Source organism: Salvia hispanica, chromosome 6, assembly GCF_023119035.1.
Source record: "Salvia hispanica cultivar TCC Black 2014 chromosome 6, UniMelb_Shisp_WGS_1.0, whole genome shotgun sequence".
Classification (NCBI taxonomy): Eukaryota; Viridiplantae; Streptophyta; class Magnoliopsida; order Lamiales; family Lamiaceae; genus Salvia; species Salvia hispanica.
The window spans coordinates 28258436-28286122 of NC_062970.1; the positions used below are offsets into that span (position 1 = coordinate 28258436).

The window sequence follows — 27687 nt, forward strand, 5'->3', positions numbered from 1 at the left end:
CGACCGCCTCCGCCCCTACACCGTGTAACTTCAATTTCCAGCCACGACTACACGGTGAATCGCGCGATTTAGGGCTAATTTCTGGAATTCCGAACGCCTACAACAAGTAATCGGTGAAAACAGTTCAGAAGGTATGTTAATTGGATTCCGTTTAGGGTTGAACGAAATAGGTTTCCAGAATGTTACATTGTTGTGAATGCAGATTTATGTATGTGTATTATTCATTCAATTGATGCCTTGTTTAATGTTTCGATCTGAGGTTTTAGTCTGTTTTTGGTGATTTTCGAAATTTTATAGCTATTTGCTCCATGTATGAGGGTTTTTTGACACATTGTGACGGACTATTGTGATTTTTTGTCTATTGGATTAAGTATTGTTGTACTCGAAGTGAATTGTTGATTTGGTGATTTGCTTAGTTAGTGATTTGCTTGTATTAATGTATAAAAGGGGTTATGTTACTGCATGATTCATTTTGTGGATGATTTGGATGTTATTGGTTTAATGCAGTGTAAAGACAAATTTAAATGGCAAGAAAAAGAACAATATCACAGGTGGAAGAGGAAGAATCTAGAGGGGATACAAGTGAAGCTGAAACTAGAAGTAATCATGAAAATATGAATGAGGAAGAAGTGGAAGCTGAAACAAGCACAAGAATAAACACGAATGCAGTATTACTTGTTATATATTGCAGTGGGTCATTTATAACAATGCAGTCTTATTTGTTATATATTGCAGTGGTCCATTTAGAATAATGCATCATGATCTTGCAGTTTTGCATATTTACACTATTGATTTGGATTATATGACAGATCTTTGTCTGACAAAAATAGTCTATATATGAGTTAGTGCAAGTAACAAAATAGATAACAGTGTTCAAAATCTAAGCATTACTGTATAGATTAAATGAACTTTTGCTAATTTTAAATTCTGTTTCAAGTGATATTAGTTATAGCAATTATTGATAATTCATACCTAAATCATGACATGATTAGATACTTATCATTCTACTAGTTAAAATGAGGGACCAACAAATAAGATAATTTATGTCATATTGTTGTGTTACTTCTTATACATTGCAGTGCAACATTTAAAATAATGCAGTCTTGTTTGTTATAGATTGCAGTGCACCATTTAGGATAATGCATCATCTTGCTGTTTTGCATGCTATATTGCTTTATTTAATGGTATATATTGTTGTATTGCTTGTTATACATTGCAGTGCATCATTTAGAATAATGCATCATCATCTTGCAGTATTTGTTGTTCTATATTGCAGTCCATCATTTATAATAATGTAGTATTGATTTTTTTTTTTTTTTTTTTGTAGTTTTGATAAGATTAAACAAGGGTGTGAATGCCCTGCTATTCAGATTAAAGCTAGAAATATTTGGAAATACCATGGAGTATCTAAATGGAAAGCAAAAAAGGGATATAATTGACCTGGGGTTTGGGGCACTTCTGAATTTCAAGTTAAATTTCATACCTCCAAAACTGGGATTCTGGGTTGCATCATACTTCAATCCCATTGCTTGTGGGTTACCTATAGGAGGGCCAGGGACAGAATGCAGGCACATCGACGAAGTTGATGTGCATCTGACGCTTGGCCTTCCTAAAGGAAAAAATCGTATTGAACGGAAACTCCGGAAGCATGATTTGTCGTGGATGGAAGCCATTGCAAAGTCTCTTAAAAAACCAAGGAAAAATATATATGTTGATGACATTGCCATCCTGATGTTGAATGAGGTAGATGGTGGTGACCAATTCAAGAGACTGTTCTTGGTGCTCATGGAATACTGTTTTATAGAGACCCCAGCAGATGGACCTGTTATCCCAAAGATCCTACATATCTTGGATGATTTGTCAATCATCCATGAATACAATTGGTGTGAATACGTCATCAATGTTCTGTTAGATGTGCATAACAGATGGCTGAACTCCTCTAGCAGATACTACACTGGTCCAATAGTTTTCCTTATTGTAAGTGTAACTTTCTTAAAAAAAATTTAAAAAATGCATATACTAAAGTTTTTTATGCTTCTGTATGTCAGGGATGTTATGTGGACAGGATGATAGTAGGAAGAAGAACAGTTGAACGACGTTTCCCATCAATTAACATGTGGGAGTTGGAGGCATTAAAAGCAAGAGAAGCCCTAGAGATCAATGCTGGTGGATTTGGGCTGGGTTACTATGATGACAGAATGCCACAACAACTTGTTGATGATGACAAAGCATTAATCCGAGCGCAAGAGCAACAAATCTTGGATGAGGTGAATGATATGGCCGGTCCTTCAACTTCAGCAGAAACAAAGCAGCAACACAACGAGGAAATAGAAGCAAGGAAATTTACTGCTGATGTCTATCGTGCTGGAAATCTTTTGGCTGATGGAATATTCAAGTTTGCTGCTACGTTACATGCACCACCAGAGCACATACGTGAAATGAATAGTTTTAAGGTAGCATCTGCAGCGGGGTTGATAATGCTGACTAATGGAAAGAGAGAGAAGAGACGGATGAAAACAAAAGATCAAGTTGAAACACTTGCTCAAAATTTGGATGACGAGGATCTGCAGAATCCTGACTGGCTGGCAGCAATCGAAAAAATGATGAGTGCTCTAGATAAAAAAATTGAATTGGAAAATTATATGCCTAATTGGAATCTGTTTGATGGTGATGACAGTCAAGTAAGTTTTTCTTATTGACTACACTTTTGCAATTGGAGATTGTTCATAATGATGGTTTTATGGATATGCAGAATGTGCAAGCACAAGGTGGCCAGTCGAGAGGTGAGAAATCACCTGTTGCAGATCAAAGTCGTGGAAAGGAAAAGATGGGTGATGCAACTGAAGCAAGGAAGGAGCCTTCACAGGCTACGTGCCCATCGAGCCCAGCTGCAGCTGCTGCAACAAATGAGCCTTCAAAGGATAAAACTGATAGTACATCGGCTCCTGCAGAGGTATGATATACATTGCATAACACAGTTTGAATTGTTGCAGATTAGTATATTATATATTTCACATTATAATGCATTTGTGTTTGTGGCTATTGTAGAATGTCTGTGAAGAACCTTTGAAGCCTCCACAAGGAGTGAAAACTGCAGCTTCAAAGGACACGCAAAAGGCTGATGCTGCATCAAATGTGAATGATCCTTCCAAAGAAAAGGAGGAACATGTATATAATGCATCTTGCCAAATTATACTATGCATTCTTAAGTTTAATAATTGTAATATTGTTTGTTGTAATTTCCAACAGGGACAAAAAACAATCTCCACCCGTGACAAGACAAAACATAAAGTAAGTGATGCGATCAAATCTCCTTATGCTGTGCGTGCAGTTACAATGTCAAACAAACTGACGGGGGATGAGAGGGAACTGTATTTTTGGATGATGAGTACTGAAATCAATGCCACGTATGTTTCGTATGAAATTATTTTTAATACCAAGTGTTTATTCAATAATTGTACAGAATGATAACATCCTACATTTTGTAACAGGGAGCTGATTGTATTCAACATCAACAACTTGAAAATTACTCATGCTCAACTAATGTCAATGCTGCCATATGCAAGGATCCATGTTGCAGTCATAGATGGATGGAGTTGTTACTTAAATTTGAATGAGAATTTCAAGTCCCGTACATCACCCAACAGATTGTTTCTGTCTACTTTCCCCTCCGTATGTCTCAAACACTTAATGCATATTAGACTTCTCGTATGGTTGTCCTAATTCTTATTTTCTTTGGCTGCAGAATGGTACAGTTGTGGACCCAAAGACTGATTGGAGCAATGATCAGACAAAGGAGGTCTTTCATGAAAGAATCATTGATGAGCTCAAGTATATCCAAAACTTCAAATGGGAAAATTACAGTCTGGTAATAAACTATCAATACATTGAACTACAATATGTTTCTTAGTAGAATGCAATTAAATATACTCATTGTTATGCAACAGGTTTTTTTCCCTATATATACAAACGACCACTACTATGTGGTTTGTTTTGATTTCTTGAAAGCAACAATCTGCGTGATAGATAATGTTAGATCAGAAAAAGCTGATGTTGGGGATAGATATGGTGACCAAGTCTATAGGCTGGTAAGCAAGCAAGGCTATATATGTTATTCTGCAATATACATTATATAAATATGCAAATCTCATCAGCTTGACAATTCTTATTTTATAAATTGCAGATAGATTTCTTTGTCTACACTCTGGAGACATGTGGTTGTGCTAGCTACGGTCGCATGCTCCAAAAAGCAAATGTGAAGGTTCTAGAAATGAAATGGAGTGCTAAAGAAGACACTACAGATTGTGGCCTGTATGCAATGCGCCATATGGAGACTTATATGGGCATGAAGGTCACTGACTGGAAATGTGATCTGACAAACAAACAATCAAGGCCTCTGCAGCTTCTTCGAGCCAAATATTGTACAGCAATGTTGTATAACAACAACAATAGGGCCTATAGGTGTGTGTCAAGACTTGCCTCACATCAGTATACGGAGGCAAAAAAGACAAGACCGATTGATGTGGAGAATATGGTAGCGGAGTACAAGAACAAACCATCTTGGCGTTCCTCACAATGAAAATAGGGCCTAAGGCTGCTGCAACAATGAAGTCTTGGATGTTTGAATGAACTTGTGCTGAAACATTTCGTTTTATAGTTTTATTTTGGGGTAGACAATGTAACTGACTTAATTTGGTTTGACTTTTTATCCATAATTGTTTTGATGGCAGTTACTCATAATATGCTTGCATGCTTGAGATTAATTACAGATCATATTAGTTTATGGGTGTAACAAAGTGTTTAGGACCTATTTTGATTTGAAATATGAGATTCAGTTAGAGCAGGGAGTTCTATTGGGAAATTATTGCAGTGTAAATGTCATGACTTTGCATAAAAGAAACTTAAAAGAATCATCTAGTGAATGAAATTAATGGAATTTGAGTGAACATTTCTTTAAAGTCATGTGATGTTTTCCTAGCACTTGAAAGCTAATTATGCTTTGGTTGTAGAGAATACTGACTTTAAGGTTGTGTACCACCTAGCTATACTATCGTTCTATTAAACTACATCAGAAAGAACAATTGTAACAATAATATGTAAACTGCAACATTGTTGTGGTAACACAGCAATATTCATTGAATAAGACTGCAATATAGTACTGTAAAATTTTGTAATTAAAAAAGATTGAAGTTAGACTATTTAATGGAATAAAAGGCAACTTGGAAACAATAGTATAAAATTAATAGTAATGAAGGAATAGAAAGAAGAAAATAGTGTGTCTGCACTCGTTTCATTAGACTGCAATATATCTACCCTAATACTGCAATATCTTCTGTATAAGACTGCAACCTGATAATGTAAAAATGAACTAACAATTTTATTTTCCCTTTTGTCGACCACAGTTCCTAGAGTCATGGTGACCAAATTCGCCACATTTTTTACACTGACGCAATGGTTTGCTGTTCAACTTTATAGCCTTTTCCTTCGCGGACACCAAACGGCTTTTGGAATCACTTTTCGAACCTTTGGTGGACACAACTGATGGTGGTTGTACTCTAACCACAGCTGGCTTTTCAGCAAAATAGAAATCTTTAACTGGCTTATCCTTGTCTCCTGAAGATGGTTCATGGATTCTTGTCATAAGACTCTTCCCAAGCTCATCAATTCCAGCTGAAAACAAATCAATGATGGCACTATCAGCATCAAATTTTTTCATGTAACTGAAAAATATGTCAGCAACTTTATTCTTTGACTGTTGGTTTGGATCTGATAAAAGTTCAGGATCTGTCAAACATCGAGCTGGTCCACGAATAGCATCAGCTAAGGCAGTCTTCAACCACCTCACATGGAAGTACTTATCAGGTATAACCTTCAAAAACCTGTTCTTGAAAACCAAAAATATATGACTACAAAGAATTCCCTCTCTCCCAAACAATTTGCAAGAACAGGAATACGAATCCTCACTGGTCGTGTAGGTAACAACCCAAGATTTACTATACTTGTCCTTTATTGTGGAGATCTCTAACACATCATCTTTCAACAAACCATCAGTGCTACAATGGTGCAATGCGTCCACTATCTCACGTTGCACTCTCTTGAACATGTGATCAGTGTACTTTGTTGCAGCATGTTTTTCTAATACCAACTGACTGGAGAACGGTGGTATAATAGTTGAATCCATATAATCTAACTTCGAGCTAGAATTTCTCTGTGCAGCCAAGGCATGATCAAAATTCATGATGAACTCAACTAGATTGGAGCGAGGTCTGGTGAATGTTTTATAAAAGCTATTCTCAGACTCGGAAACAGACGTCGTCCTAATAAGAGACCCCATGGGAAAGTCTCTAAAATAGGCAGGGACCCACATCTCTCTATCGCCAAACATTGTTACAAACCACTCGACATGAAGAAGCTCATAACGCTCCATTATCCCCATCCATGAATCTTCAAACTCTTCCGGCTCTAGTACCTCAGACCACACACAAGCACTGATCTCTTTTTTCAACTCTTCATTTTCTAGACATCTCCTTGGAATTTTGTCGGTAAGTTTAAGCATAATGTGCCACATGCACCATCTATGCTTTGTATCCACCAAAACATCACGAATAGCAGCTCTCATACCTCTATCTTGGTCAGTAACAATCATCTTAGGAGCTTGACCCATGGATTCCAAAAAATGCTTGAAGAGCCAAGAATAAGATTCTATGGTCTCATTGGATAAGAGTGCAGCTCCAAATGTGACTGGCTTTCCATGGTTGTCCTTGCCCGTGAAGGGTGAAAATATCATGCAATACCTGTTTCATACATATAAATGGTAGACTGCAATATTAGAGTCCAAAAACTGCAATATAATACACAATAGACTGCAAATATTAGAGTCCTAATCTACAATGTTATCCAAACAGAAACCTAACACATGGAATGCAGAATTTATATATAAACGAACAAGGCATTACCTATTGGTATTGTATGTGGAGTCGAAGGAGACAACATCACCATACAGTTGATAATTCCGCTTAGATATTGCATCGCACCAGAAAAGCGCTTTCAACTCTTTTGAACTCCCAAGCTGATAGTGATATGTGAAATCAGGACATGCCTTCTTTTTCCTCGCCATTTCATCTAACAACATTTGTGCATCAGAACCTTCAACATAAGTTTTCAGACCTTGGACATAATTCCTAAGTTCTGCCACGGTGATTCCAACAGTGTCATAGCCGCCCAAGAACTCATTCAAGAATTTGAATGTCATGGTGGGTCCAATATTGGCTTTCGTGCAGTCCCATATGAATCGCCTGTGTACTTCACCCAACCTACGGTTAATATGCATGTAACGTCTAAACGGAAGTTCAATCATACTATGATTGTGAACTTCCACAAATTCTTGAACAACATACCCCAAAAATCCAGCCTCAAATACATACTTAAGTGATATTCGCGCCCTACATTCACACCTTTTGGATGTGCGTCTACGTTTGGTTATAAAACCCTCTTGTGCATGCATCTCATCCATTTCAATCCCCACCTTCAATCCCTCTCTGTTACAAACAAGATATTGCCACGTAACAACATCTCTAGTAGATTTGATTCCACGTTTACGCACATCGAAACAATACCCTCATCTAATGAATGGAATTTCTTACCAACATAAGGACGGAGTTCGTTGGGGCATGCTGGCACACATGCAACTGGATAAAAAGATAAAACATGAGGCAAATTAGTTCAGATACAATTGACTGCAATAAACGATAAGGTGAACAGCAATGTGATACACATAAACCAACAATTACTACAAACTATACTAAACAGAATTAGAATCACCAGAAACAGAGTATTGCGATGAGATCATAGGTTAATACTCTGCATTATGCTTTATGAAATCGAACATTACTCCTCTACCAATATTGAACAGGAATAGAAACATACTCTACTAAACAAGTATTCATCGAAAACTACTCTTCAAAAAGTATTGAACATAAACAGAAGCATAATTTTTTAAACAAAAGATCAATAATCGTCATCACAATTCGTCATCACAATTCGTCATCATAATTTTTCCAGCTAAACATGTCGTTACTCACCTTCAGGAAAAACATCCAAATCAAAATTGATGATCGAGTCGCCCATAGATCTTCAGAAACCTATGAAGAGAGACAACAATTTGGAGATTTCTCGGTTCTCAAATTAGGACTGAAATTGAAAATTCGGAATCCAATTGCAGAAAACGAATTGTGGAGAAATTGAATTGCTGAATATGGATCAGAAATTGAAGAGTGAAATTCAGCTCAGTTGTTGATGTTGAGAATCCAATTGCTGAAAACGAAGAGTGAAATTCAGCGTGAAATTGAGAATCTGGATGGAGAATTCATCGATGAATTGAGCGTGACTCTGAATTGATGAAGAAGAATCCAGCGAGCGATGAATTGAGAATTCATCGTCGCGATCAATATCACAATCGTCTAATTTCTGCCGTCTAATTCACACAACACAATTTAAGGAATAGAGAATTACTATTTTACCCTTCAGAGTTTTAATTGGGTTCAAATTAATTAAAATAAGCTGCCACATGGCAGCTTAATAAGCCTAGGATTTCTAGATCTAAGGGCCTAGAATGGTGGTATGATGTTATATTAAATGGTGTTGTCATTTTAGCACAACCCTATATATATATATATATATATATAGAGTTGTGATCAATGTCGAATCAATTTTAAAGACCGAACTAGAGACCAAATCTGGGCCATTAGATCTAGTTTTTTTGATGAGATGTGCTGCTGTGAAAATTTTTTCGGATTCATTACAAGCCCATTTTACTTCTTTATATAAGTTTATTACTTCATTCTGTACGTAATACCTTGAAACTACAACATGTTTTTACTTGCTTCCAATAGGTTTTGAAATGATTCAACATATGCTTCATTCAAATTCATTGACGTGGGTTTTTACTTGATTAACATTTAAAAATGCAATTTATTCAAGTGAGTTTATTACTTCATTCAGAAACGTTATTACTTCATTGGATAAGATTTTTACTTCATTCCCGTAGGACTTCAAATGCTTCTACACATACGTCATTCCAATAATTTATTATATTATTCCATGTGTTTATTAAACTATATTAGCGACATGGCGTTGGTGATAAATATTGTAGAGAGAAAGAACGGCACGCGACGGCGAAACCACATTTACGTACTGGAATGAAGTAAAAACCTACTGGAATGAAGTAAAAACACATACACACACACACACACATATATATATATATATATATATAGAGTTGCGATCAATGTCGAACCCTTCTTAAAGACCGAACTAGAGACCAAATCTCATCCATGCATTAATCACATCTAATGGTTATTAATAATTTCTGATTTTTTTACTCAATTAAATTGGTAAAGGGTAGTTTAGGAATGTGCAGCTCATCCTCACTTCCCAATTCTAACCAACTTCTCTCTCTACAATTCTCTCTCATCGTAGAGAAGGCGCCACCATATCCTCTTCTCTAGCTCTCTTTCTCTCCCTCATCAGTGCTTCTACGACCACCGCTCCTTCCGCCTCGCTACTTCGCTGCCCGCTTGCCACCGCCAGCCTGGCCGCTTCGCTATTGGAATTCTCATCGGATGCATCCTTGCCTCCGCTCAATAGCTCGGTGAAGGAAGCAACATAAGAAGATTTCTCGTTCTCATTTTCCTTAACCGCCTTCTTAGATCTGGCAATCGAGGTCTCGAAGCTGCTGCTACCACCGACCGCCGCCGGAAAGGGGGAATTGTTCGGCGGCAACTTTGCAATCGAGCTAGCTGCTGCCGCGAGCAGCCACTCCACCACCTTGCTAGGTTGATCGTAGCCTAATCGGTCCTGCAAATCATAGAATTCGATCGCGGTGTTAACCGCTAATCGAACGCAGCGGTCTCTTAGCCCTCGCGATGTCAGGACCTTGCTGTGGCGGTCCTTCCCGCTGGTGGCTCGAGAAACCCTAACTATCCGCGACCACAGCCAGCCTCCTGGATCGGCCGCGCCGCGCCACTGATCCTCCCCTTGCTCATGGTTTATTTAATTTTTGTCTCTCTTAGTAGCAATCGATGAACCATATCCGCCATTGATGATTTTGTGGAATTAACACGGGATCTGATCCACCTCCATTTACAGTTTGAGTCTCATACTGGTTTTGTGAGTCCCATTTACACAGAAATTTACTTCATTCAACAAGTATACCACTTCATCACAATAGGATTTTACTTCATTGTACTTCAATTGGATTATTCCTTTAATCCATTACCTTATTAAATAAGGTTATAACTTCATCAACATTGACATACATCATAATAAAGAATAAATACTTCATTTTGAAAACACTTCACACAGTTTTTATGCTTTAAATTTTATAAAAAGGTTAAACAAATTCAAATTCAAAGTGGAATGAAGTAATCATCTACTGGAATGAAGTAATAAACTATTGGAATGAAGTAATAAATCTACTGAATGAAGTAATAAACTATAAATATAATTTGACAAAAATGACCCTCGGTTGAAGTAATTTGGCTACCTAATGAATGCGAAAACTTTCACTACCTCATCTCATCTCATCCTTTAAAAATTAGATCTAAGGGCCCTTATTTGGTTTCTAGTAATAGCATGATTGAATGAAGTAATAAACTAATGGAATGAATTAATAAACTAATGGGATGAAGTAATAGCATGATTGAATGAAGTTATAAGTTCATTACTACTACTTGACGTTTAACACGGTTAACATTGTATTTCAATAAAATGTCATATTTACTTCACTGAATAATGAACTAAATGAACGTATATTATGAAGTAATTTTTCGCATTCATTATTATAACGATTTTGCTTCAACTGAAAGATAATTATGTCATAACACATTATGAAGTAATAAACTAATGGAATGGAGTAATAAACTAATGGAATGAATTAATAGCGAAGTAATAAACTAATGGAATGGAGTAATAGCATTACTTTGAGTTGGCATAAAACAAGACAAGAACTATTGATAAATGATTGTCCAACAGAAAATTTAGCACGGTAATCATAATCATATACTATATATTTTATTTAGTAAGAGATTGAAAGATTAGTACATAATGAAACAAAAAATAAAAAAATACTTCATTAGTAGAGTTATTTTGTTCTTTTAAAATGAGATTTTATTTCATGTCCAAAAATTTGAAAAGACAATAAACTATACCAATACATCATAATGAATACCGTGAATACGAAAATACCTAAATAATACAGGAACGTGTGGTTCTTCTTACAAATAAATAGGTTCAACATTGACACAAGAATACATCTTAATAAAGAAGCAATACTTCATTTTAAAATACTTTCACATAGTCTATTCGCTTTAAAGTTTGCAAAAAGTTTAAACTAATTTAAATTCAAAGTGAAATAAAGTTATAATCTACTAGAATGAAGTAATTAAGTATTAAAATGAAGTAATAATATACAAGAATGAGGTAATAATTTACAAAGAAATAACACTAGAAAAATGAAGTAGAAAACCTACTAGAAAAATGAAGTAATTAACTAGTGGAATGAAGTAATAAACCTACTAGAATGAAGTAATGAACTAAAAAGAAATAACACTAACAAAGCGAATATCAGCAAAAAAAAGGACTGAAGTAATAAACTGTCGGAATGAAGTAATTAACTACTGGAATGAAGTATCAAAACTACAGGAATGAAGTAATAAATTACAAACAAATAAATGTATCACGATCTTCTTCTTCTTCTTCTTCTTCTTCTTCTTCTTCTATTTAGTCGTGATTCCTAGAATCATGCCGACCAACCATGTGGCATTTGGCAAATCGACTATCAGGCTTGGGCAACTCCTTTATTTCTTCATTTGGCTCATAAAACAAGGCAGTGGTGTATAACATAAAAACTTACTTTTTTTAGTCAAAAATCATAGCAAATATAAATCAGTCCACTACGTAATAAACTGAAAAAGAATAAGTTTTTACTTCATTGCAGTAGGTTTTTAGTTCATTCTAGTAGGTTTATTACTTCATTCCAATACGTAATGAACATATTTTACTTCATTCCTTAATTGTAGTAGGTTTATTATTCCATTCAAATATGTTTGTAGTTCATTCCAATACGTAATAAATTGAAAATGAACATATTTTTACTTTATTCCTTAATTCCAGTAGGTTTATTATTTCATTCAAATATGTTTGTAGTTCATTCCAGTAGGTTTTTCACATATTTCGTTCGAATTCATTGAACTAGGTTTTTAATTTATTCACTGTAAAAATACAATCCATTCCAATGAGTTTATTACTTCATTCAAAACTGCTATTACTTCATTGGACTAGGTTTTTACTTCATATTAGTATTTGATTAAACAAATGCAATATACATTCAAAAAACCAAGTTTCCCTGCGTTTTCATGATCCATGAATTAATTACAATGATCGGTTTCAGATTAGACCATCTGTTGTAGCTTTGGTTGAGCAAGCAAATTCAAATCCCTTAGTCGAGTCAACGCGGTCATCAAACATAATAGATAATCTCTACAAGAGCAAGCTGCCCAAAACAGTAGTCACGTCAGAAACGAAAAGCAAAGCTCACAAAGTGATGAAGTAAGAAACATGATTGATAGACCATATTCTTCACTCTCTGTGTCCACTTCACCTTCACTGAAATCATAAACCTTAGGCTTGATATTCAGACATTGTTTCATCATAATGGAGGGCTAGAACGACCAACCTAAATAACAAAAAAATTACACAACTTAATAATCAAACCTCTAAATTCTCTGAAACATTTCTACAAACACATCAAAGGCACAACTTAAACATTGTTATCAGTTGTTAATGGAAACTTTAGTGTTCCATCACCTTGCAAATTTAGCAGAACACCAAGCAAGTCACCTTCATCTTCGCCGCCTCTCCGCCGCCTCTCCTCAATAGTGCTCCCCGTAATCCTATCCAACCGTCGGTGATGCTCCTCTATCTTCCTCCTCAATCCGCTAAAAATCCGAAGGAATTTCAACGACGGAAAAACATCAACCACCGCTTCTCCCCTCTTTCTCCCAAACGCGGCCATGATCATCACGTTGAGATTCGTCGTCCCCACCATTTTCGTTAAATCGATCGTCGAGTTTTCGCGGGATGCAATCGATTTGCAGAGATCTGCGACTTCCGCCTCTCGGATCGGCCGGAACAACTACACGCGCCGCGCAGTGAGGAGGCGGAGCGTGCAGATTTTCCGGAGCTGGCGCCAGTAGTTGCTGTGGGGGGAGAAGGCGATGTCGGTGTTGTCGAGTGCTTGGTAATTCAATTTTTTTTAGAGAGAGATAGGGATTGAGGGAGATTTAGACGGAGGAAATAAGAATGGATGGAATGAGGTAGGAGATGAGCTCATATATATTTTGACTTAAATGCCCCTGGTTGAAGTAAATTTTGTACCTAATGAAGGAGAAATTTGAGTATAACATCAACTCATCTCATCCATTAAAATCTGGATCTAATGGCCTTAATTTGGTCTCTAGTTCGGTCTTTAAGACTGGATTTGTGAATAATAGGACTCTATATATATATATAGTCTCATTATCCACAAATCCACTCTTAAAGACCGAACCACCGAACCATACCAAATTAGGGCTTTTAGATCTAGTTTTTTATGGATGAGATTCACAAATTTATAAATTATTTTCGCCTTCATCACCAGTCTATTTTAATTCATCCGAAGGTAAATAAGTCATACTAACACGTTACGAAGATTTAACTTCATTCCAGAATATATTACTTCATTCCAGTAGGTTTTTACTTAATTCCAATAGGATTATTACTTCATTCCAGTACGTAAATGCAGTTTCGCCATCGTGTGCCGTTCTTTCTCTCTACAAAATCTATCACCACCGCTACGGTGTTGATATAGTGTAATAAAGACATGGAATAATATAATAAATTATTTAAATGAAGAATGTGTAGAAGCATTTAAAGTCCTACTGGAATGAAGTAAAAACCTTATCCAATGAAGTAATAACGTTTCTGAATGAAGTAAACTCACTTGAATAAATTGCATTTTTTAATGTGAATAAAGTAAAAACTCAAGTCAATGAATTCGAATGAAGTATATGTTGAATCATTTCAAAACCTACTTGAAGCAAGTAAAAACAAGTTGTAGTTTCAAGGTATTACGTACGGAATGAAGTAATAAACCTATACAATGAAGTAAAATTCGCTTGTAATGAAGAGCGGCAAAAATTTACACAGCAACACATCTCATCAAAAAACTAGATCAAATGGCCCAGATTTGGTCTCTAGTTCGGTCTTTAAGAAGAGTTCGACATTGATTACAACTCTCTCTCTCTCTCTCTATATATATATATAGAATTGTGATCAATGTCGAACCAATTTTAAAGATCGAACTAGAGACCAAATCTGGGCCATTAGATCTAGTTTTTTTGATGAGATGTGCTGCTGTGAAAATTTTTTCGGCTTCATTACAAGCCCATTTTACTTCATTATATAGGTTTATTACTTCATTCTGTACGTAATACCTTGAAACTACAACATGTTTTTACTTGCTTCCAATAGGTTTTGAAATGATTCAACATATGCTTCATTCAAATTTATTGACGTGGGTTTTTGCTTGATTAACATTTAAAAATGCAATTTTTTCAAGTGAGTTTATTATTTCATTCAGAAACGTTATTACTTCATTGGATAAGATTTTTACTTCATTCTCGTAGGACTTCAAATGCTTCTACACATACTTCATTCCAATAATTTATTACATTATTCCATGTGTTTATTAAACCATATTAGCGCCATGACATTGGTGATAGATATTGTAGAGAGAAAGAACGGCACACGATGGCGAAACCACATTTACGTACTGGAATGAAGTAAAAACCTACTGGAATGAAGTAAAAACCTACTAGAATGAAGTAAAAACCTACTAGAATGAAGTAATATATTCTGGAACGAAGTTAAATCTTCGTAACATGTTAGTATGACTTATTTACCTTCAGATGAATTAAAATAGGCTCGTGATGAAGGCGAAAATAATTTATAAATTTCTGTATCTTATCCATAAAAAACTAGATCTAAAAGCCCTAATTTGGTAGGGTTCGGTGGTTCGGTCTTTAAGAGTGGATTTGTGGATAATGGGACTCTATATATATATATAATATATATATAGGGTCTTGTTAGGATGAGATTTTTTAGCATAATTGAGAAATGAGATGCAATCTCAGCCACTAATTCACAAGATTAACTTAATGTCAACAACTATCACATTATGTCAACACGGGGGTATAATTGTCTTTTCATTAAATTATATTTGAAATCATTTTCTAAAATCTTCTCTAAAATTCTAGCTGCAAAGTCTTCAAATCTTCAAATCTTCAACATTCAAATCTTCAAATCTCTTCAACATTCAAATCTTCAAATCTCCAACATTCAAATCTTCAAATCTCCAAATCTTCAACATTCAAATCTTCAAATCATCAAATCTTCAACATTCAAATCTTCAAATCTCTTCAACATTCAAATCTTCAAATTTTCAAATCTTCAAATCTTCAACATTCAATAAAATAACACTTATTAAAATGTCAACAACTAAAAAATAACACTTACAATTCACATAACAATACCGAGAATATCGAATGTCAACAACTTGTATTAAAATGTCAACAACTAACAAAGAACACTTACTATTCACATATCAATATCGAGAATATCGAATGTCAACAACTCGTATTAAAATGTCAACAACTAACAAATAACACTTATAATTCACATATCAATATCGAGAATATCAAATGTCAACAACTCGTATTAAAATGTAAACAACTAACAAATAACACTTATAATTCACATATCAATACCGAGAATATCGAATGTCAACAACTCGTATTAAAATGTCAACAACTAACAAATAACACTTATAATTCACATATCAATACCGAGAATATCGAATGTCAACAACTCGTATTAAAATGTCAATAACTAACAAATAATATTTATAATTCACATATCAATATCGAGAATATTAAATGTCAACAACTCGTATTAAAATGTCAACAACTAACAAATAACACTTATAATCCACATATCAATACCGAGAATATCAAATGTCAACAACTCGTATTAAAATGTCAACAACTAGCAAATAATACTTACAATTCACATATCAATACCGAGAATATCGAATGTCAACAACTCGTATTAAAATGTCAACAACTAAAAAAACACTTACAATTCACATATCAATACCGAGAATATCGAATGTCAACAACTTATAGTTGATATTATATGTGTATAGTTGATATGAATTGTACACATAGTTGACATAAATTGTATATGTAGTTGACATGATTGTACACATAGTTGACATTATATGTGTGTAGTTGACATTATACGTGTGTAGTTGACATGAATTGTATATGTAGTTAGACATACATTATATATGTAGTTGACATTATATGTGCATAGTTGACATTAACAAAGGAATATCACCAAACATCTAGAGTACATTATGATTAAGCTTGATTCTCCAATCTATCTACATCCAACACAATTGATAATTAAAAAATAACAATTATTTTTATCTAATCACAATTGATTAACACCAAATTCACTTTCCAGAAACACAAAGCAGAATTTGAAGTTTTTTGGTGATTCAACTACCTAAGTTCAAGTTTGCAGAAATAGGAACAAATCCAACCTCAAACAAGCAAATAATTGAATAAGCAAACACAATTTGATGCAATATATACTCAATTTATCATAATTAACACCAAATGCACTTTCCAGAAACACAAAGCATAACAGAAATTGAGAATTGATTTATATACCAACACCACCATAAAAAAAAAATCTGAAAAATCAGAAACGGACGAAGTCGATTACAGCAATCCGCTACAAAATTCTGAATTTATTTTCATATAGTAGAGAATCAGCAACTACATTATGATCACAGATCTGACCTCGCTTACGCTCGCGATTCACGCCGGAGAAACAAAATTTCTAGAGAAAAACAATAAACTAATGATTTCTCCTACGAATTGAACCTTCACTCATAGCCAAAAATAACGAGATTTCTCGAAATCCGAACAACTGCATAAAAAAATCAATCAAACAGTTGAAGTTTCTGTTTCTTCAAAACTCAGTGAAAGCCAATCAAACAGTTGAAGTTTCAAATTGAAAAAATTAAGAAAATCACAATTCGCGCTTCTAATCAAATTAGCATTTCAATCTGCCAATGCTATGCGAAAACACAAAATTAGATGAAGCAACATACTTAATTCGCTCTTCTAATCAAATTAGTTTTGAATTAGTTTTGAGGCCACCGGAAAAGATCAAGAAAATCACACAGATCCGATTCCGGTGACAACGATGAAAAATACCTGAGAGATCTTTGCTCTGAAACTGATAGATCGGACGTGTGCTGGAACATCCTCAGATCGGAGGTGCACCGCTTCGATTCTGACGGTGACAGAGACATCGCCTGCGGCGTGATCGATCTGGCGATAGCGAAATCGAAGGAGATTCACGGCAAGGTTCAGCCGCGGCGTGAGCTTGATGCGCCACGACCTCCGCCGCGTCACCCCGCCGGAATCGCCTAGCTCTACAACTCGCATCTTCTGCTTGTGACCGGCGCCGGCGATGCGCTGGTAGCCCTTGCGGCGTCAGTAGCCTCTGATTCCTCGGTAGACGGTGGCGGAAACGCCTTCCATTGGCTAATTGGTTAAAGATTTGGTGAAGGCGTTGCTTTAATGGAGGAAAATTGGGGATGGAATTGAATTGGAGTGCTGGAAACCACGTTTCATTTGTTTTAAACTTAAATTACCATTCTGCCCTTTCATAATTAATTAATCTAAAATATTTTTCATGTGGCAAAATCTGAGCCACTCATTTAATAAAAATGAGTGGCTGATATTGCATCTCATTTCTCAATTAGCCTAAAAAATCTCAATTGATCATGAACCTATATATATATATATATATATATAGGGGTGTGTTAGGGTCCTTACAGCATCTTAGTGTAAAACACAACACTAATCACAGCCCTTGGATCATTAGATTGGATGGTTGTGATTAGTTACATTATCATACTAAAAATCTACATTATTAGCCGAGGTACATTATTAGACTAGAAATGTACATTGTAAGACTAAAACTGTACATTATTAAACTAAAATGCTACATTATTATCCGAGCTACATTATTAGTCTAAAATTCTACATCATTAGATGACACGTGGCATTAATCTAACCGTTAGATCATAAGATCCAATGCACTGCAAGTGTTTTGAGTTTTACTTATACTTAGCGTTCTGACCTGAATACATCCCTATATATATATATATATATATATATATATATATTAGGTTTGTGTTAAAATGTTCTTAAAGTAACACTATACTACCATTCCTAGCCAATTATTTGTACACGTGGACGAATAATCAGCTTCCATGTGGCAATCAAAAAAAAAAAATTGCTCAAGTGTAAATTTTCGCGGACTGCAATATCCAATACGCTAGACTACAATTTTTCCGTCTGCAATATCCAATACGCTAGACTGCAATCTATAGATTGCAGTGTAGCGTTTATACTATTGCAGTCTAGCGTTTATAATATTGCAGTCTAGCATGGTGTCACAGTGTCACTTTAAGAGGTGTTGTCATTTTAACGCATCTCATATATGTTATATATAAATATTAAGAACACTAACAATTATCGAAAAACCATCTTTTAGTAAATAGTCAGAAAGACTTTCTCAGTATTAAATTGTTACATCCATTCACGATGAATCCATGATGACATGACTTCACTTTTTTTTAATACTTTAGAAAGTTCCACTAAGATTAAGATATTTGAAATCCTGATATGAAAATACTTTCTCAATCTTGTAGTATTTCTCTATATATCAAAGTAGATAATCACACTTTGTTTTTTAATTTGTCCCACAAGATAAGTCACATTTTTCATTTTTTTTTTTGAGAAATTTTTTCCCCTAAGTCAATATATAAAAATAGATTTTCTCTTTTCACTTAACATATCGCATAAAAAAAGAAAGTTTGAAGCAACATCTTCTAAAATCTTGTGTCATCACTCACATTTATTCTTTTCTAAAATTTATAAGAAAAAAATTCATGGGTGGATTTTAAAAATGTCCATATTGTTATAATAAACATATAAAATATCCACGAATATAAACATTCAAAAATCCATCCACAATTCAAAATTACATTTGATTATTAATTAATGATTTTAGCTTATCATTCGCAACATGTTAGAAAAGGGAAGATTGACAACCTGTTAGAAAAAGAAAGATTGTGATTGGAATCAATTACTCTAATTAGGTTATTGACAAAATATTTTGTAATTAAATTATAATACTTGGCGCCCAAGAATACTTGAAGCTAAAGAATACTTGGAGCACAAGTTCCACCATATTTACTTGTTTGTAATCCCTATTTAAAGGGTGCTTTATACAATGAAATCATCATCCTATTCAAAACAACCGTTCTCTTTTCTTCTTCCCTTTCAATTATGTTTTCTGCACTATTTTACATGGTACCAGAGCAGGACTCAGAAAAGTTTCATCATCGTCCCTAAATCTTTCCCAATCTTTTAAACCAAAACCTGCAGAAAACCATTTAACATGCCAGAAAACGACAAAAAAAACAGTTCATCCCAATCGGATGAAATTGCTCGGCAAATCAATGAGATCATGAGCCGAAGCCTTTCCCTGATAATACCACCCAAACCAGAAACCACAGAAAACCCACTAGAAAAACTAGTTTTGTACAAAATTAATACACAACCTCTCCACGTCAGAGGCAGCAAGTTAAACGGAGACAATTACTCCGAATGGTCCGTGCTAATGAAGACGGCTATAAGCGGCAGGGGAATGGTATCTCACGTAACCGGAGTGCCGCCTCCCCCGCCACGAACAGATCCAGCCTTCCCGCAATGGCAACAAGCCGACCATTGCGTGTTTACATGGCTGACACAAAATATCGAGTCGCGGCTGGTCAGCCGGGTGTTGAAGCAATCGACTGCCAAGCACATATGAGATGCATTGGCGGTCACTTACGGAAGCGGTGGAGACAAACTCTAGATTTACGACCCGCACATCAAAGCCAGTATGGTGAAACAAGGAAGTCAATCGTTGGAAGAGGTATGGAGCACCCTACAAGATCTGTGGATGTCAATAGACCAAAAGCGGACAAATCCTATGAAATACCCTGAGGATATGGAAATACACGACAATTGGATCCAAGAACAGAGATTGTATACTTTTCTGACTGCCATTGATGGCAAATACGAATCAACAAAGAGGGAGATAGTTCAAATGGAGCCCAGGTTCTGCAGTTAGGAGCCGCAACCATGGCGGATGGCATCGGGGCTGGACTCATCGCCCGAGGAGGGTCGAACTAGTCCGGTGGCGGTTCGAGGGGCGGCGGCAATCGAGGTGGAGGTGGCTGGAAACGGCGAAGCAACGACGAGGACAAATCGAAGCTGGTTTGTTCCAATTGCAAGAAGAAAAAACACACAAAAGATCAGTGCTTTGAATTGATTGGATATCCCGATTGGTGGGAGGAGAAACATGCCAAGAATTCAACCGCCCTACCGCCTGCACGCACACCCTGGAACGGCGGCGGTCACGCGGCGGCAGTCGTCGGAGGAGATGGAGGTGGCTATCCTCACGCCGCCACCGAGGGCAACAAGGAAGTCACTCAAACTCGGGGCGGCGATAGGGGAGCTGCACCGATCGGCGCTGCACAACCGGCGACACACACCGGCGCCACCAATTTCGCCGGAGGGACGGTGGAGCGAGGCGGAATTTGGAGGAGTTGGGGAAGAAGCGGTGGCGGGTGAAGGTAAGGTAGGGTTTAGGGTTCTTTTATTAAACCAAACCCTACGAAAATTCCAAACTTTACTCCAAAATTTTGATAATTTACCTTATGCACCCCATTTATTGCCAATGACCCCCGAACTCCTATTTCGTGCAAATCAAACCCCGAATTGTGTATTATTCTTGTAAATGCCCAAATTGTGTGTAAAAATAGGTTTCAGCCCCTAGAAAATCGTGGAATTGCATGTAAAGTGTCTAGTGAAAATGAGAAGAACGATAGGTGGATATTCGATTGTGGGGCGACAGATACAATAACTTATGATGCTTCGGATCTTACAGAGATTCATAAACCTCAGAAATCCCATATTCAGACAGCTAATGGGGAGTTTACAAGAGTTAAAGGAGCGGGAACTGTGAAAATATCACCTACTCTTCAATTATCTAATTGTCTTTACATTCCTTCGATGTCTCACAAATTGTTGTCTATTAGCAGTATCAAGAAGGAATTAAATTGCACCTTATTGATGCAACCACATTTTTGTCTGCTCCAGGATATCCGAACCGGGGAAATAATTGGACGTGGCACTGAACGTGATGGATTGTACTATGTAGACGAGATAACTCAAAAAGGGGCCGCCATGCTAACTCACGGGTCTGCCGATAGGAAAGCTTGGCTTTGGCATCGACGCTTGTGACATCCGTCTATCGGTTACTTAAAACTATTATTTCCCGAATTTATTTCTAAACATGATGAGTATTCTAAAACTTGTTTTTTGTCCAAAAGCCACCGAACTTCTTATCCTTTGAATAATACTCGTGTTGATTTCCTGTTTTCCTTAATTCACTCTGATGTTTGGGGGCCCGCACCTTTTACTGGGGGACAGGGTCTTAGATATTACTTAGTTTTTGCAGATGATTGCACTCGCATGACTTGGGTATACTTTATGAAACAAAAATCTGAGGTTTATACACATTTTTTACACTTTTTAAACCTTATCAAAACCCAGTACCAACACTCTATAAAAATCCTGAGATCAGATAATGGGAGGGAATTCGTTAACTCGGCCATGAAACAATTATTTCAAGAAAATGGTTTGATTCATCAAACCAGTTGTGCCTATACTCCCAAACAAAATGGTGTAGCCGAAAGAAAAAACCGTTCCCTCCTAGAAATGACCCGCTCTATGCTCATTGAGTCAAAAGCCCCGAAACACTTTTGGCCAGAAGCCATTGCCACCCCAGCCTACCTCTTAAACAGATTACCCACAAGTATCCTCAAACACCAAACACCACTCCAAGCCCTATCCTCCTTCACAAAAATTCCACCACCCTTAACACTTGAACCACGAGTCTTTGGGTGTTCCGTTTTTGTTCACACCCCGAAACATGAACGAACCAAACTTTCTCCTTGTGCAATCAAGTGTGTCTTCATGGGATACGAGGTAAACCAAAAGGGGTATAGGTGTTTCGATCCTAAAACCAATCGAGTGTTTGTCACCATGGATTGTAATTTCCTTGAAACCGAATACTTCTATACCCACCTCAGCAGTCAGGGGGAGAGTAGTGGTAAGGACCCGCTAAGTTGGATATCAGCGCCAATGCCAACACCAAGTAATCTCGAAGTGGGTCTAACAGAGACGGCAGTAAGCGGTTCTGCCGAGCAAGTCTCTGAAGTAGGACAATCTGTTCCCCAAGGTGACGCTCACCCAACTACTTTCCCGTTGAGGCTATCCAACGTAAGTATTGATAACCCTGCAATCCCGGTTCCTTTTACTATTGATGATGTAAGTGTTGATGAAGAAACAGACCACGTTGCGGAGAGCACATGTGATGAAGCTAGTGAAGGAGAAGAGGTCGAAGGAGTTGACCCCGACACAAGGGGATACATCCTTCCTCATCGGGAGAAAATGGGAGTTCCACCTAAAAGGTACACACCTGAGAGGATTAACAGGAAGGCTCACCAAGCTTTTGAGAAAACACTGTATGAGAAAGAAGAGATCCCACAGTCATGGGAAGAGGCTATGAGACATAAGCACTGGAGAGAGGCAATGCAAAAATAAATAGACGCACTGATCCGAAATAACACTTGGGAAACGTGCATCTTACCCATAGGGAAGCGACCTGTAAGATGTCGATGGGTCTTCACTATCAAGAGGAGACTTCTCCCCAGTAGCCAAGATGAACACAATTCGAGTCTTATTATCTGTAGTGGCAAGTAGAGATTGGCCTCTGCACCAATCCGATGTGACGAATGCCTTTCTTCACTGTGAGCTGAAGAAGGAAGAAGAAGTATATATGGAGGCTCCTCCAGGATTTGCAGCAGACTTCAAGATAGGTGAAGGATGTAGGCTAAGGAAAACACTATATGGGTTGAAGCAGTCCCCAAGAGTATGGTTTGGAAAGTTCGCCGGGGCAATGATCAGTTATGGGTATAAACAGAGCAACTCCGATCATACTCTGTTTCTGAAGAAAAGAGGAGCTAAAATCACTTGCTTGATCATTTACGTCGATGATATGATTATCACAGGTGATGACTTGGAATAAATTGAGAGCTTGAAGAGGAACCTGTTTCAGGAATTTGAAATGAAGGATTTAGGAGATCTCAAGTATTTCCTTGGGATTGAAGTGTTAAGGTCACAGAGAGGGATCTTTTTGAGACAGAGAAAGTACATTTTGGACATCCTAGCAGAGATGGGTCTCCTAGAGTGTAAGCCAGCAGATACGCCTATAACAGTTAATCATGGGTTGCAGAATAATGATAAGGCCGAGTTGACCGATCGAAGTCGATATCAGCGACTAGTTGGAAAACTTATTTATCTATCACACACTAGGCCAGACATTGCTTACGCAGTAGGGATTGTAAGTCAGTTTATGCATCGACCACAGACGGACCATATGGAAGCAGCGCTCAGGATTTTCCGATATCTGAAAGGGACAACAGGACATGGGGTGCTGTTCTCTAAGAGTGATAATCTTGACATTCATGAGTACACCGATGCTGATTAGGCGGGGAATCCTAATGATAGAAGGTCAACCGCCGGGTACTTTACCTTTATTGGAGGTAACTTGGTGGCTTGGAGAAGTAAAAAGCAGAAAGTGGTCGCCCTCTCGAGTGCTGAGGCAGAGTTTCTTGGAATCAAAAGTGGACTGACTGAGATAATGTGGCTAAGAAGACTGATGAAGGAACTCAGCTTAGCTCCTAGCAGAAAGTGTCGACTATACTGTGACAACAAGGCCGCTATAAGCATCTCAGAGAATCCAGTTCAACATGATCGAACCAAACATGTTGAGGTGGATAGACACTTTATCAAAGAAAACATTGAAAGAGGCATTGTATAGTTGCCATTTGTTCGCTCAGGGGATCAACTTGCTGACATTTTGACAAAGGCAGTCAACAAGAGAGTTTTTGAAGATGCTCTTTGCGAATTGAGTATTGGAGACCCCACCACTCAATTTGAGGGGGAGTGTTAGAAAAGGGAAGATTGTGATTGGAATCAATTACTCCAATTAGGTTATTGAAAAAATATTTTGTAATTAAATTATAATACTTGGTGCCCAAGAATACTTGGAACACAAGTTCCACTATATTTACTTGTTTGTTATCCCTATTTAAACGGTGCTTTATCATTCTATTCAAAACAACAGTTCTCTTTTCTTCTTCCCTTTCAAATTATTTCTGGCTGTGAACAGAATTTTTCCCAGAATTATTGTGCAAGATCCCGGAAAACTTTATTCCTAAAACTAGAAAATCCCTTTCTCGAGGTGGGTCAAGAATTCGCATGTGGCATATTTTAATTTTATTTTAGATATCAACTCTTTTTGGTTAGTCAATGCACATGTAAGTGTAATATGACTACAAAATTGCTTTATTTATTTGAGCTTTTGTGTGAAATATTTATATACAGAAAAAAGCCCATTAGATTTTATATACTCCCCAGATGTTGGATTGCTCGAAACTAAATACGTGGGCCTTTTAATTATTTTTGTTTTGAGTGAATAAATTAATTATCCACATGTACCCCTGTCTTCTTAACACAATCAAGTTACATAGGACAAAATAGTTAGTCTATCATAGCTTCGAATTTGGTGTAGAATTAATATTGTAATAATCAGATAACATCAATCATCATTTTTCGATGTTTTTTCAGGCAAAAGGGGCTCTTCCAAATCAATTTTACAACTTTCACATATTTGGGGATCCAATGTTTTCTTTATCATCTCTTCCGTGCTACTATTATTGTCTTTTGATTTACCCCATAGCACAATGTATAGTCCAATTATCACTGCCACTCCTCCTGTCACACTGATAACCAAACCATCAATTAGGAATTAATTTATCAGAAAACTAAGCTAAAATAAAACTAAAAAAAAGTTTGTAGCTGTGGTTATAGTAGTTGTACCTTCCAAGGTACAAGTCTTCATGCAAGAAGATGTAGCCAAGAACTGTCACAATGACTGTACATAGGGGCTGAAATAGAGCTGAGAAAAGGGGTCCTCTTTTTGCTACACACCATGCTTGAGTGAAGAAAGTTATTGCTGAGCTCATACCCTATATATATATCCATTCAATTTATTTTTACCTAATTTAAATTAGGTCATAATTTTTATTCGATAGTATTAAATTAAATTATTTTACCGCAAATAGACAAGAGAATATTTGAATTGGGGTAGTGAGTTTCCACACATTCATACTTGGCGCCACACTCATCGTGAAGATTCCCGATTGTAGCGATGCCATTAGGCACATCAAGGCCGTCATCGAAACATAGTCTGGGTAGGACTCGTTTACACGCGCCTACATTGGTCAAACGAAGTGGTCTGATTAGATCTTGCCTATTTTTGGTCTAGCACAAAATTGATATTTGGTAGGGTAGATAACAACATTTTAGTTCACATAATGAGTTATCTACTCTACCAAACTCGGAGAATAAAATTGATCCAACTAAAAGATTGTTGTTACTAATAGAGCTGAATCAAATATGTACCTGCAAAATTAGAGTAAAGGACCAGCAACATGAGCTAGCAAAGATGAGGAAGCAGCCAATCAATCTTGTGTGATCATCTCCAACTCCAACTGCCACTTGAAGTAATTTGGGACCTTCTAGAAAGGCCATCACAGCAGCACCACTCACACACACAACTGTTCCAATAATCTTAGCGAAGCTACCCCAACTTCGCCCAACTTTTTCTAACCTATAATATATATATATATATATATATATATATATATATATATATATATATAGTTTCACATATACAAATTATTTAATACTACTAATAATTAAATACTACTATTCCTATAGGAATTGATTAGGGAAAATGATTTAATTACCCCAAGGTGTAAGCCATAAGAAAGGTGATAGCAGGCGCTGTATTGCACATGGCACTTGCCACTGATGTTGAGACTAGAGTCAAGCCCATGTAGTATGAGTTGTTGTAAACTGTTACACTGCAACAATTTTATTATTTTAGCTGAAAATCGAAACATAAGAGCACTTAATATTAGTCCATGACAAATTAAAATTCGTATCTGTAGTGGAGTTAAAAAAAAAAATTGGATCACTTTTTAGAGAAGTGAACTCTACTTAATGTGAATTTGAGTGTGTTTCATAACTAGCGTGTACTCTAGCTTGTTATTAACTGTTACAACTTACAAATATGATCAATAAATTTGATGGTGAGCATCACACTAAAATCACGAGAGACACAAAATTGCAGCCTGATTAATTCCAAAATCAAACCGATACTTGCTAGTTAAATTAATGACAAGATCCAAATTAGTTTCTTTACTATAAATTTTAAGATATGAATTATATGAATTAATAAAATTGCTACTTACCCCACAAAAGAGAGCGAAAATATCAACCAAAAGCTCTTCCAATTCAAACAACAATCATCTTTTCCTTTCCTGCGCCCACACAGACAGATTGAGACACAAAAAATTAATAAGTAGAATATATCCATAGATATTACAGATTCGATTAGCGTTTCGTGCATTGTTAATGGTCTTAAGGTACGTAAAAACCGATGAAACATATTAATTGAAAAAAAAAGAATTACCGTGAAAAATAAGCAAAAGGGGCCATAAGCAAGAAACCAATGAATTGTCTATAGACAACAAAGACGCTAGAGCTCATCCCTTCCAAAAGGGCAATTCTAGCAAATAGACTTGTACCTGCATACAACAACTGACAGCCTAACATCACAATTATGGGCTTGTAATATTCCATTAATCCCATTTTCATTCTCTTCAATATCTTCCTACACCAATTCTATTTCTCTCTCTATATTGTATAGGGGATTATTGATTGTATATATAGACATCTATATAGGTTTTAATTTAAATGCCTCCAAAAACATGAGTTCATTTTAATAACTACACGAGTGTAGTCGTGTGGACATGTTCAAAAGGGAGTTGAGCTGTTCAGTTTTGTGACTTTCTGTAAAGATATGCTATTCAGATACATGTCATGATTATTTCTATTAATTAAAATGTAGACGGTTCGTGCGTGTTAATTATATTTACTAGTAATTCTGAATTGGAAGTAATTAACTGGGAATTTATTTGTTTTAATGTTTGAAACGATTTCATATGAGCCACATTAATTTAATGTAAAGATATTGCCAAAAATTAAAAGTTGTATGATTTTATATTTTAATTTGAAAGGTTAGGAGACTGATGTGAAGCGAAAGACACAATTGTAAAGTTTGTCATTTCATCATTTTGACGTATTATATTCAATATATGATGATAATAAAGTTTAATGCAAGTATTATTTGAGGAGTAGTAGATTAAAATTTGCACGTCGCACAAGGTTAATTATAAAATGCACATGACTACATGGT

At 36.3% G+C, this 27687-nt stretch overlaps 3 protein-coding genes across 3 annotated transcripts; all 3 read right to left on the reverse strand.

The window, feature by feature from the left end:
• Positions 1–5377: 5377 nt before the first annotated feature.
• LOC125195067 (protein FAR1-RELATED SEQUENCE 5-like) lies at positions 5378–8127 on the reverse strand. The gene is made up of 5 exons (XM_048093270.1): positions 8082–8127; positions 7604–7688; positions 7398–7538; positions 6957–7313; positions 5378–6794 (listed from the first exon to the last, which is right to left on the reverse strand). The coding sequence occupies exons 1-5, from the start codon at positions 8125–8127 to the stop codon at positions 5378–5380; spliced, it is 2046 nt and encodes a 681-aa protein (XP_047949227.1).
• Positions 8128–16951: 8824 nt separating this feature from the next.
• LOC125192925 lies at positions 16952–17712 on the reverse strand. Its single transcript, XM_048090601.1, has 2 exons — positions 17385–17712; positions 16952–17094 (listed from the first exon to the last, which is right to left on the reverse strand). The coding sequence occupies exons 1-2, from the start codon at positions 17616–17618 to the stop codon at positions 17023–17025; spliced, it is 306 nt and encodes a 101-aa protein (XP_047946558.1). The 5' UTR covers positions 17619–17712; the 3' UTR covers positions 16952–17022.
• A 7213-nt stretch (positions 17713–24925) lies between these two features.
• LOC125193336 (WAT1-related protein At4g30420-like) lies at positions 24926–27113 on the reverse strand. Its single transcript, XM_048091102.1, has 7 exons — positions 26902–27113; positions 26681–26749; positions 26174–26290; positions 25827–26034; positions 25478–25636; positions 25242–25390; positions 24926–25144 (listed from the first exon to the last, which is right to left on the reverse strand). Exons 1-7 carry the CDS (start codon positions 27084–27086, stop codon positions 24961–24963), a joined length of 1071 nt encoding a protein of 356 aa, XP_047947059.1. The 5' UTR covers positions 27087–27113; the 3' UTR covers positions 24926–24960.
• Positions 27114–27687: the final 574 nt, after the last annotated feature.